The sequence below is a fragment of the Canis lupus genome, chromosome 5, assembly GCF_011100685.1.
Source record: "Canis lupus familiaris isolate Mischka breed German Shepherd chromosome 5, alternate assembly UU_Cfam_GSD_1.0, whole genome shotgun sequence".
In the NCBI taxonomy this organism is placed as follows: Eukaryota; Metazoa; Chordata; class Mammalia; order Carnivora; family Canidae; genus Canis; species Canis lupus.
The window spans coordinates 43,807,462-43,820,248 of NC_049226.1; the positions used below are offsets into that span (position 1 = coordinate 43,807,462).

The following is a 12,787-nucleotide window of genomic DNA, read 5'->3' on the forward strand; positions in this document are numbered from 1 at the left end:
TGGAAGGGGGATACATCTGGCTAGACTTAGACCAAGTTGAGAATTTTGAAATCTCAAGGCACTTTGAACCTCTTCTGTCAAGCAGCTTGTCCTTCTGTGTCTGAGGATATTAGCCTTTCCTTGCTTGAGAACTATGCACTATCCCCACAACTAGAGTCAGATATCAGCATGCTCCAGGGGAACAAGTACAAAGTCTGACCCAGGAGGAAGCAGCTTATAAACAAAAAAATTGCAAGATTTTCCTAATTTACATCAATATAAACCTGGGGAATATGTATAGGAATGGATTTTAAGGAAGATGGAACATAACATTGGATTACACCAAATGTATTGATATGAGTGCATTTACCAGAGGTTCTGGATTTAATGTGTTATCTCATGAAGGTAGAAATATTCTAACAATTTCATTTATCAGTTGACAGAGACTTGGGCTCTATAGGGACCTCCTAATGAGACTGAGATACCAGAATATTCCGCATCATAATGTAGACAAAGGAAAGTGTGGGGAGATAGGGATATTTGGAGTAATTTTATCATGCATAGTTTACACATCTCTCAACTACATCCTAAGAGGATCCATCCAGAGAATACTCTGATCACCAACATGCTGAAAAACACATTTGTTTGTGGGGTATATACATCCTTGAGAAGTTCCATCATGGCTGTAAGCCAAGTATAATTATGGGAAATTTCAATTTGAAATACTGTATATTTTCCTCTAAGTCTTCCTCAAAGGGACCTGTAGGCTTTTACTAGAGTGACTATGTGCTAGGGAAAAGGAAATACCCAGACCTTTTGGTGATTATCAAACATAGGCTAATTGATACTAATTCCTGGGTATCCATATCACTGTAGTCTACCAGTGAAACTGGAGGCTTTGATGAGTCAGGTATCAGTTGGAGTCTTGATCAGTTGGTATCAATTTGGAGACTCCAAATTTGAAACACAGTGGACCCAGTAGGGTTACAGCCCCATTGTGTGGTTATATTTCCAGTTCTTGAATACATGTAGCTAGAAGAGATATATGTTTAGACATAATAGAAATTCTTGGCAACTGGCAAAACCCTTACATTGGTTTTTTGACCCATAGAATAAGAACCCTAATGGTAGAAAGAGGGAGCATCTACAACCTTTCCCTTTTATCAGGACAGTAAACAAAATGAATGGCATATCTTTAGGGAAATTGCAGACATTAGTGTTCATTACCAAGATTTGGAAAGATGTGTGAGTGGTCATACCTATTACATTCCCACTTAAGTTGTCTCTTTGTCCAGTGCAGAAAGTAGATGTTGGCAAGTATCTGAGGGTGATCATAAAAAATCGGGTGACTCAATATAGTGACTGAATTATGCTGATTGGACCTGATAAGCAAGATATAGTAAAAAATATGAGATGGCTGAGTAAAAAGCTTGCATATATTAGATAGTCAGGATTCAATTCTTGATACAGTAGGGAACAATGGAGGAGAAAATTTTCTGTGGTTGAGGGGATAATGATAGATTTAGTTTTATACATGTTAAAGAGACTCAGTCATTCAAGTAAAGATGTTCAGGAGACAGTTGTATAATCTGGAGCTCAAAAGAACATATGTGAGGTAGATTTGGGAAGTGTTGGCAAAATGACGAATCATAAGTGAAGCTATATGGTGGGATGAAATTATTTTGTAAGAATATATAGAATGAGAAGAGAGACCCAAGACCGAGCCCTGAGGAATGTGAAACTTCATCTTAAAGATCTAAAAGAGGGGTGGGGGGATCCCTGGATGGCTCAGCGGTTTAGCACCTGCCTTCGGCCCCGGGCGTGATCCTGGAGACCCGGGATCGAGACCTGGGATCGAGTCCCACATCAGGCTCCCTGCATGGAGCCTGCTTCTTCCTCTGCCTGTGTCTCTGCCTCTCTCTGTCTCTCATGAATAAATAAATAAAATCTTAAAAAAAATCTAAAAGAGGAAGAGCCAGCAAAGCAAAATGAGAAAAAGCATCCAAAAGACTAGAGGTATTATTATTACTATAATAATAATAGTAATTATTATTATAAACACTTGTGAAGTATGCAGTATGTTCTAAGTATTTTACCTGTATTAATTCATTCAATTCTCACCACAACCCTATGGGGTGGGTGCTATTGAAATCCTCATTTTATGGATAAGGAAAATGAGGCGCAGTATTGTTAAGTAAACTGCCCAAGGTCAGAGGCAGTGTCTGGCTTGAGACTCAGTTTTTACCTGCTTCTATTCTATGTATGTCAAAAAAAATGTATTAAAAACCATAAATAAACGTGTATAGATATGGATATGTACATACATATATATGCATGTATGTATTCATATGTGTATGAAGCGTGGCACTAAATACAACCTCTGAACTGTTAGCAATTGCTTTCTTTAAAGGGTTGGTAGGAGAGGAAGAGGGGAAGATACTTTTATGTGCTACAAGTCTATTTTGCTTGTTTGCTTTTGTTATTTTTATACTAAGTTTTTCACAGATTTTCCCAAAATATAACTTTCTAGTTATTTTTCTTTTGCTGCTAGCAGTTAAACATCTGGCCATTTTCCCTCATTGTTAAAAAGTTATTCATTCAGCAAAAACATTTAAATTGTGCTAGGTGTCCCTGCTTGTCCTTGTCCTTAGGGAACTCACTGTCTACTGGAACAGACTGACATGTAAACATATAATTCCAGAGCCTCTGTAATGGGGATGTACAAAGATGGGGTGGCAGGGGCACAAAGGAGAGATGTCAATTCTTTGGAGGGCGTGGAGGGCAGTATGAAAGAGGGTACCCAAAGAGGAGGTAATACTGCCTAAATACTAAAGTAAAAGTAAGAGTTCTTCAGGATAGGGGAGAGGAGGGTGAGAGAAAAAGCCGCCCAGAAGGAGGGAAAAATGGGAGTAAAGACGCAGAAGCAGGAACCCACATTGTTTTTCAGGGGACTGGGCATAGTTTAGTTTAGTTACAGCTTCGGTAGGGAAATGTGAGGAGCACCTCTGGAGATGTGGGCAGAAGCCACATCCCCTAAGTCCTTGTGCGCCATGTCAAGAACTTCATTCTGTTTACCAGTGTTTCCTAAGGAATATTCGTGGAAAAACTAAAAAGATATGGATCAAAAGCATGGAGAATGGAGTACACAGAATGGAGTATTATCTAGCCTTAAAAAAAAAAAGTTCTGATGTATCCTAAAAGCTGATGAACCTTAAAAGTATTATGCTAAGTGAAATGTCAGACACAAAAGGACAAATTCCCTATGACTCCACTTCTATGAGGTACCCAGAATAGTCAAATTCATAGAGACAGAAAGAATAGGGTTACCAGATGTTGGAGTTGAGGAGGAATGAGAATGACTATTTAGCGGTTACATAATTTCAGTTAGAGATGATGAAAAAATTAGTGGTGAGAGTTGCACAACAATGTGAATGTACTTAATGCCACTGAATTGTACTCAGTGGTAAAATGATAAATTTTATACTAAGCACATTTTATCATGATAAAAAACAGGTTGAAATGGTAAATTTTATGTTATGTACATTTTACCACAATTTAAAAATACGGGATAAAATAAAAAAGACAACGATAGAGAAATAAAAGTTTTTTTCTTTTTTGACATTAGGTATGTCATTTCTCTGTTCAAGCTGATAATAATGATTTGTTTGTGTAATGTAACAATGGCTGTCACTTACTGAAAACTAGCTGTGCACTAGTTTTACATCTATGGCAATAAGGAGAGGTCAAGTAATTGGCCCAAGAGCTCGCGGTTAGTGAGAGGGCATTTCTAGGATTCCTAGAATTGGAACTCAGTTCCCAAACCTTTGCTCCATCACCAATCCCCAAGTTGCTTTATTATCTTACTACATTTTTAGACATGTCTACATTTTTCTTAAGCAAGTTTTCCCTTGATCTGCAAAGTATTGTTGGGAGTGGGGGGTTCCTAGGTTCAGAAAAGGTAAGGAGCCCGAGGGAATACAGAATGAAATGTTGAGTGTCCTTTTTTTTTTTCTTTCTTTCTTTTTAAGATTTTGTGTGTTCATGAGAGAGACAGAAAGAGAGAAGCAGAGACAGAAGCAGGCTCCACGCAGGGAGCCCGACGTGGGACTCGATCCCGGGCCTCCAGGACCACACCCGGGCCGAAGGCAGGCGCTAAACCGCTGGGCCGCCGGGGCTGCCCTGAGTGTTTCCTTTTATCCACGTATGATTCTTCCGAAGGGCTTTTGGACTTTCTGCAAGGGAGACCAAAAGAGCCTTCCAAGTGGGTGTCGACGCGTTCGCACCCGAGGACGACTTAGCCAGCCACCTGTTCCCGAGGGGAGGCTTGTTCGTCCTTTGGTGGCGACTGTTATCCGGAGAATACGGCTTCCGGGCCCCCCGCCGCCAGCCTCCCCGCCGAGGGCACGCGGCGGCGGCCAGACCCGGAGACTCGCGCAGGCGCGAGCCGGCTCCGGCGCCCGTGGCTGTGCTGTGGCGCCCGGCGCCCCGCAGTCCCCGAGTGGTTCGGCCCCGGCCTGTCCGCCCTGCGCGCCCGCGCTCGGCTCGCCGCGGCCCCCGCCCCGGGCCTCCCCGGCCCGGTCCTGGCCACCCCGGCGCGGCCCCTACCCTCTGACCCGGCGTTGCATCATGCCCGAGCAAAGTCCCCGAGCGCGTGAAACCCGGCGTCCCTGCCCTTGGGCGGGGACGGGCGGCGAGCGGGCGGGGAGCCGAGGCGGCGAGGGCGCAGCCGGCACCGTCCGCCGGCCCGGGCGCCGCGAGTCCCCCGAGCCAGCACCGCAGGCCCCCGCGCCGCCAGGCCCGCCCGCCCGCCGCTCCCCTCGCGGGCCGCCGCCGCCGCCGCCGCCGCCGCCATGGCGGAAGTTCATAGACGTCAGCATGCCCGGGTTAAAGGAGAAGCCCCCGCGAAATCCTCCACACACAGACATGAGGAGGAGCTGGGGATGGCGTCGGCCGAAACGCTGACGGTGTTCCTGAAGCTGCTGGCCGCCGGCTTTTACGGCGTGAGCTCCTTCCTGATCGTGGTGGTCAACAAGAGCGTGCTCACCAACTACAGGTAGGGCCGAGGCGGCGGCGGCGGCGGCGGCGGCCGAGGCCGTGGGGAGGAGCGCGCGCTGCGGCGGCGGCGGCGGCGGGGCGCCGGCCCCCTGGACTTCGGCCGCTGAAGTTAAAGCTGAACAAAGTTGGGCGGGAGCTGGGGAGGAGGGCGGGCGGCGAACGCGCGGCCGGGGCGGCTGCGGGGCCGGCTCCGCGCGCGGGCCCGGGGTGCGGGGGCGGCGCCGGCTCCTCGCGCGGACCTGAGGACCGTCCCGCGCGCGCTCCGCCCGCTGTGGGAAAGCGCCCGCCGAGCGGCGCCCTGGAAGGAAACCTGGCGGTTCGGAGCGATGGAGCGGAGTTGCCCCGTGACTTTTGGCTCGTGGGCTGTGCCGGGGTGGGAGCCGAGCCCTCCGCGCAGTCGGGGCCGAGGGCCGGGGCTTCGGGGTCCCCGAGTTCGCTGACAGCCTCCGGGGACGTGCGCATCCTCCGGCTCGTGGAGGAAGATTCCGATCCTGTCACTGGGACCCTGAGGCAGAAGCAGAAGCGTTTTTGTTTTAAAAGATGTGTGAACCAAAAAAAAAAAAAAAAAAAAAAAAAAAAAACAAAACAAAATAAATAAATAAAGATGTGAACCATCGGGGAGACCTGCATCTTCCCTCCCTTGAAACATCCGTTGCAGGCAGCTGACTGAAAATTGTGGACTCGGACAGGATGAGACAAGTGGCCGCCCGAGGCTACAAAATCAGCGGTGTTGCCTGACAACCCGCAAGGGATATTTTTTCCCCTCACGTTTTCATTTGGTTAAGGGGCAGGCGTTGGTGTTTGTTTCAAAATGCATTTTAAGGTTGCAGATGTGCGAATTGAATTCACAGAGCTGTGTTTGGCATTTTCTGACCCTGTATTTTTTTTCTCTCTCTCTCTCTCGCTCTCTCTCTCTCTACCGTTTTGTAGATTTCCCTCCTCACTATGTGTTGGACTTGGCCAGGTTAGTTGGAATCTTCAGCATTACGTGGTTTATGTCGTTAGAGCTTCTGTGTGTGTCTTTATATGTAGAACAGTGAATCTGTGTTCTCTGTTTACAGATGGTGGCCACAGTGGCAGTTCTCTGGGTGGGAAAGGCACTCAGAGTAGTCAAGTTTCCTGACCTTGACAGAAATGTACCTCGAAAGGTAAAAAACAAAACAAAACAAAAAACAAAAAAAAACACTTTATTTTCTGAAAACCGTTCTATATTTTTATCAGTCCTCTGCATATTTAAAAATTGCAGTCTTGAAATCACCCAGAGTGGGTATAGTGAAGGCAAAGAATAAATGGAGTAATATGTGTCTTAAAAAGTCCTACCAATTCTTTAAAATTAAGGGAAGAAAGCCCTCAGAAATCTTGTGTTGTTTTAATTAATGAACACTTGTTGGGAGTATAGCTGTTTTGCATTTTCTACATCCATCTAATCAAATCAGGTCAGTGTATCCTGCATTCATTATTCCTTGGGTTTGTTTTCTTACTCTTCTATCTGCCTCTGCTTGACTCCACATAAAGATGAAATACCTTTCCCTTTTCTGCTGACATTAGAGCCATGGGCTAATACAGTATCATATTTTAGAGCAAGTGATGTTTCTATCTCATGTGATTTGATCATATTCATATTTCTGTTTCTTTTTTCTTCTCCATTCTTCCCTCTCTCTGCCATAGTAGTGCTGTTTATCCAGGAATAATGTTTTTTGGGCTTCATGGGGGCCAAAATTGTGTATGAGTTCTAATCTTATGTTTTAAGCAGAAAGAATTTGATCGTATAAACAAAACTGTTATGTTTGAAAGGACTTTGTTTTAGCTATCTTTATTATTGAGCTCTTTTATCCCTTTTTAAATTTTCTAGACGTTTCCACTACCTCTACTATATTTTGGGAACCAAATCACGGGACTGTTCAGCACAAAGAAACTGAAGTATGGATAACTTTATTTTACTAGTGAGGTTAATATGTATTCTTAAAACTGTACCTGAATGTCAAATATTTAACACATTGTTATTGATTCTGGAAAATATGAAAGAACCAGAAAGCTTTTGTTAGTAAATAAGATTACACCAAAGGTTTTAGTTTAAATTCTCTTAAGTTTGAAGAGAAAGACTTTTTATGTGTTTTGGGTTTTTTACCCCCCCCCCCTTACTTTATTATAGAAGTCTTAAAATATTGCAAATTGCTTATAGGAGATTTTCATTATTTTTCCAGACCTATAGTAGTGAAGACTATAGGCTAGGCTCCTGGGATTTTAATTCTTTAAATACAATTTATAAATACTATATTTTAGGCAAGTTCCCTAAAGCCAAATCAGAGGGTGGGTGTGAGAAATTTTGTAGTTTTTCTTTGAACGTGATGTAGTTAAAATGACATCTGATGGAACTCTGATACAAATAAGATTAATATTATACCTATGATCATATCACCGTAGAGGCAGCATATTCACTTTTAGAAAGAAGCAATAGTTCTGTGCTCTGTGACATTACTGTTTTATTATCCTCTAACCTCCTAATTCTTGGCTTCTCCACTTAAGGAGTATAGTGTGTAGGTGTTTGTGATATTAAAATTATACACATGGAGAAGCCATTTAACAGAAATCCATGGTTTCACTACTTCCACTTAAGCTAACCCCTTGGCATATTAGATGATTATAAAACAGAATGGGGAGATTTCTGAGGATCAGAGACAAAGCATTTTTCATTTCCTCTTTCTTCAGACTCAAGAAACCTTGCAGAGTAACCATAATGGTATCTCTGGGAGAGGGTTCATAGAAGTCAGATTTATCATGGATGGGGCATCCTTTTCCATCTCACTACCCACTTGGAAAGAAATGCAGACCTGCTGCAAAGTGCTGCTTGTATAGAATTTGCTCTTTTTCATCCACTGTCATGCATTTAGTCATCCATTCATTCATATCCTATCTTTGGTTGCCATCTAAGTATAAGGCACTTTGGAGTGAGATGAGATATATTCAGAAATAACTATATTGCAAGAGGCTGTGTGTTTGATTAGTGCAAGCAAAGTGCTCTGGTAATTTAGAGGAAGAAAAAAGTACTTCCACAAAAGGACAAGCAAATATTTCATGGGGTGAGATTATCATAGGTGCTCTTTGGAGGGTTGGAGATGCTGTGATTGGGGGGTGGGAAGTAAGATCAGTCTAGTAAAGAAGGAAGAAAGGAATCTTTTTCTTTTAAAAACTAACATGGTTACTGTTGAGGGGATTTGTATGATAAGTAGTGTAAAATTAAAAAGTGGCCATACTAGTCTTTGATAATAGCTATATGATCTCTACCACTTTTTATAGATAGCTTGGTGTTTCTCACTTCTAGTAGTTTTATAAAAGCAACTCTTTCAGGCTTTCAAGTAATAATTATTTCTAGAGAGAAATAAAAGCTGAATTCAATCACAGATTAATCAACATGGAACAGAATTAATCAGCATAATGGAAGGAAGAGATTAGCATTATTTTAGGGTATTTATATGGAGAGGTTTAGTTTAAAAAATAAATTCTTAAACTTTATTTTAACGAATTGTATTTTTTTCCTTTTTTTTTTTTCCAGCTTGCCAATGTTTACAGTTCTGAGAAGGTTCTCCATCCTGTTTACAATGTTTGCTGAAGGAGTTTTACTCAAGTGAGCCAAATTTCTGATATATTTAGTCCTAAACAGACCTTAGTCATCTTGAAAAGGGTCCCAGTATATGTGAGATAGTAAAATTATCTGTCTTGTTTCTACTTTATCTTTTGAGAAGTTTATGCACTTACTTTTTTTTTACTGTAGGAGTTGATAGTTTATGGGAGGAGTAGTTGGGAAGATTATGAATTGAAGTTGGCATTTGTCTGAACATGAGATACACTTTCAGGAATTCCTATACCTACTGGTGCCATTGGGTGCTGGGTCAGAAACATCAGTATAGGTTTTATTTTTTTATTTTATTTAAAAAAAATTTTTTTTCAATATAGGTTTTAAATAGTATTCCTGTCTTAGCTATTAATATTACAAATGTGTGTGACCTTTTTCTACTTAAAGAAATTCTGATTTACAAAGATTCAAGCTCAATAATAATAGTAAATATAAGAATAAGGAAAAAATGAGTATACTTTTCTGTTTAAGTTTTTGCTTCATCAAAAGGATTCTTTGAAATATCCAATTCCTTGAAAACATTTAAAACATGATGTTCATAGCTTTTTTAAGGAAAACACTTTTTCTGTCTATGTTGTAAGAATGAGTCTCTGCAAATAACTAAAGACACATGTATGCACTTTTTAAATTTTATTTTGTAGGAAGACTTTTTCTTGGGGTATTAAGATGACTGTATTTGCAATGATTATTGGAGCCTTTGTAGCTGCCAGGTAAGAATGTATTTAAGACCACATTGGAAATTATCAATAATTATTGATAATAATCAATTACCAATAAAGAGAATTTTTATAGGCTAAGTAAGAATCATGTCTTTGAAAAGCATCCCAAAGACTCTTTGGAAAGTTAAATCTTTTGGGCCATATTAAGGTCAAGGCTGGCAAAACCTGATTCTTCTACTTACTGAGCACATACCATATGTCACGTAGTATGTTTGGCATTTTACACGTATTTATGCATTCTTTACAACACCTCTGAAAGATATGGGTATAATTTTCCTATTTTTAGTTGAGGAAACTGAAAGCTAAGTTCAGAAATTTGGTCAAGGTTACACAGCTAGTAAATGGCAGTGCTGGAATTTGAATTTGTGTCTGACTCCAAAGCCTGTGTGCTTTTTAAATCATGTGCTATTCTTTTACTTTACATAGTGCTAAAAAAATAGTGTCTCAGAAAAGACAAATGATAATGAATTATTTGCCATGTGGTGGAATAATAAATAATAGAATTTCTTTATTTGGCCTCACCTAAGATCTATCACGAATGCCGTAACTTAGATCTTCTATTAAATTACCGAAGCTTTTTTCCATTGTGCTTAAGTTTCAGTTTTAAAATGCAGGGAGAAAAATGTATGCCCAAAGACTCCTAAAATTAACGTAATGACTAGAAGCTTTGTACATTTTACTTAGCCGGGGCAGGCATATACGGGTTTGCTAATACCACAGATTCTGTCCGACGTAGATTTTCTGTCTGGAAGTTCAGTGTGCTTCTTGTTTTGGCTCATTTACCTTCATCATTCCTGTGGTAGAGGTGGGGGGAAATATTCTAAGTCAAATTCCACCCTAAATCTCCAAGTAAAATTTCATTCTTAAAAAAAAAAAAGAAAAGGAAAAGGATAGAAAAATTGGTTACTAGAATTTAGTTATATAGCTGACTGTTTTTCCCTTTAGGTAATATCACCTTCTTGAAGAAATATTTTATATGAGCCTTTAACCTCTTTGAAGCATTTCCTTAAAGCTGTGGGATCCAGAATTGAACCAAACAACAGGAGTTCCTCAGGGCCAACCCTGGCCTGCAAAAAGTTTCTGAGGAGGCTTGCTCTCTGGATCAGCCTTATCTAATCAGAACCTTTTACTTGGGAAGGAGATTGGGCAGAGGGAGTCTGAAGTTAGAAGGTTGTCAGGCTGCTTAGAAGAGGGGATATACATTAGGCTAGTTCTGCCTAAAATTGCAGGGACACAGAGTTCTTCAGATGTCGATTCCATGTACTAGTTTAGCTAGTTTAGCTAGCTTAGTTAGCTAGTTTTGCACAATCACAGGATATTGGGCCGCTTTTTAACTAGGGTGCTAAAGTATACTGAAGGCATAGATTTTCATTATTCAGTTTACTAAGTTTTTATCTTGTGTCTGTTGCTCAACTAAATACTAGAAGTCTTCAGTTTCCCAAATCCTGCCAGTTATATCTCATAGGCTTTCTAAGCAACCGTTTAAGTAATTGAGTTCCTCCTATGTGCTTAGACACTACTGCAGCTTGATCTCAGAACTCACTACAATCTATGCTTCCGAAATTCTACACAGTAACCCAGTCACCTGTACAGCTTGCCTTTTGTGTGAATGAATCCTTGGAAAATGACTTGTTAACAACCTTATTTTTTTGGTTTCCTTCTCTTTGAAATTGAGCTCTGATGCCTTCTTCCTGCTTCAGATGTAATTATAATGGTGAATTTTACTTGTTCTTGTTGTCTGACTTTGAATTCAGAGCAGCGTGCTGTTAACTGACATGATCAATTATTGCTAATGATTGTGTTTAAGTATTAGTATTTCTCGTTTCTGAAGATTTCCCTATTGAGTATGAAATTGCAAATTATCACCAGGAATCAAGAAATACTAATAGCCAATAAAATGCCTAATGTTCACTTACCTTGATAAGAATATGTTCTTTCATTTATTGAACTTCGGACCTATTTAAAATTACATGCTTGTTCTTTAAATGTAAGTTATTAAAGTCTTGCTTGTGTTTTACAGCTCTGATTTGGCATTTGATCTGGAAGGATATGTTTTCATTCTGATAAATGATGTCCTGACAGCAGCAAATGGCGCATATGTAAAACAGAAACTAGATTCAAAAGTAGGTAGCAGTCTAAATCTTTAAGAGATGTTTACTGATGTTGGGAGTGGAAATGTCACTTTGTCAGGAAAAAAGCAGGGAATAAAGAAAAATAGGAGAAAAGGGAAAGATCTAGGGATCTCTAAGGATACAATGCCTATACTTTGCTACTCACATAAGGAACTTTTTCAGTTATAAATTAGCAAGTAGATTTTATTGTTAGCTTTTCTGGAAGAGATTGAGTGACTGTTGACTTTGGGAGAGGGGTGTTCATTTCAGAAAAGTGCCATAAATGTTCATGGCTGTGTTCTAGAGGAGTTGGTGAGGGACCTGGACAAGAAAGAAATATCTGGAAACCCTTGAGCAGAATTGAGGAGAAGTGAGTGTCAAGAGGGGCTGCAGAACAAGAACAGACTTTGTTTATTTGTCCCACAAATAATGGGAAACTTTAGGGAGCATTAGGATTGCTCTCTCTTAGGAATAATACTGAGTTCTTTGGCCTAGATCTCATATATATGAACTTTACATATCCAGCTCTTTTCTCTTAACTTGCATCATGCACACAAAGGCTTTACAGATATTTTTTGTTAGTCTACTATATACTTTGAATTAAATACATATTCAATTTTAATTTTAAGTTAAGCCAGGCCATCAGAAAGCAGGAAATTTGAGTCATACTGCTTTCACCGCATTATGGTATAAATTCGCATTATTGTAAGCAGCTACATGGGGACACCTGGGTGGCTCATTGATTGAGCGTCTGACTTTTGGTTTCGGCTCAGGTCATGATCTCAGGGTCGTCATATTGAGTTCCATGTGGGCTCTGCACTGAGTGGGGAGTCTGCTTGGGGTTCTCTGCCTATCCCTCCCTACCCCTAACTCCCACTCCACTCAGAGACATGAGCTGTTTCTCTCTTAAATAAATAGATAAATAAATCTTTAAAAAAAAGCCTCTGTGTAGAACTCAGGTGCATATATCATAGGGTTATTATTATTGAAGGAGCTGTCCTTTCTATTATGATGTATCCTGTGTAAGGACCCACATGAGATTTCATAGATGCTACCATAGTTTTTCCTGAACAGTGGTGTATTTTTATAATTAAATCTTGCAACTGACTATGACTTTATCTTATTTCCTTACCTGTGTTTTCTAAGCCACATGACTTACCTGCTTTGTTTTTAGTCTGCTCTGTTTATGTGTGTTATTTCTAAAACTACTTCAGGTCATTTTTTTGAGTTGAGATCATAAATACTAATGCCCAACTATTCAAAAGTAGTAATAGTGTCAAGTTGGTATT

The 12,787-nt window shown here is 40.6% G+C and overlaps 1 protein-coding gene across 3 annotated transcripts in view; it reads left to right on the plus strand.

Moving 5' to 3' along the window:
- The first annotated feature begins 4,808 nt into the window (after positions 1–4,808).
- SLC35D1 (solute carrier family 35 member D1) overlaps positions 4,809–12,787 on the plus strand; it is a 47,590-nt gene continuing 39,611 nt past the window's right edge. For all 3 annotated transcript variants that reach the window (XR_005359627.1, XR_005359628.1, XM_038537174.1), the window contains exons 1-7: positions 4,809–5,032; positions 5,965–5,998; positions 6,096–6,182; positions 6,887–6,954; positions 8,588–8,659; positions 9,310–9,378; positions 11,408–11,510. Coding sequence is in view for 1 of the 3 variants with exons in the window: in XM_038537174.1 (XP_038393102.1) it covers positions 4,830–5,032; positions 5,965–5,998; positions 6,096–6,182; positions 6,887–6,954; positions 8,588–8,659; positions 9,310–9,378; positions 11,408–11,510 (636 nt within the window). In the remaining 2 variants the exon portion in view is untranslated. The remainder of the gene's footprint in view (positions 5,033–5,964; positions 5,999–6,095; positions 6,183–6,886; positions 6,955–8,587; positions 8,660–9,309; positions 9,379–11,407; positions 11,511–12,787) is intronic.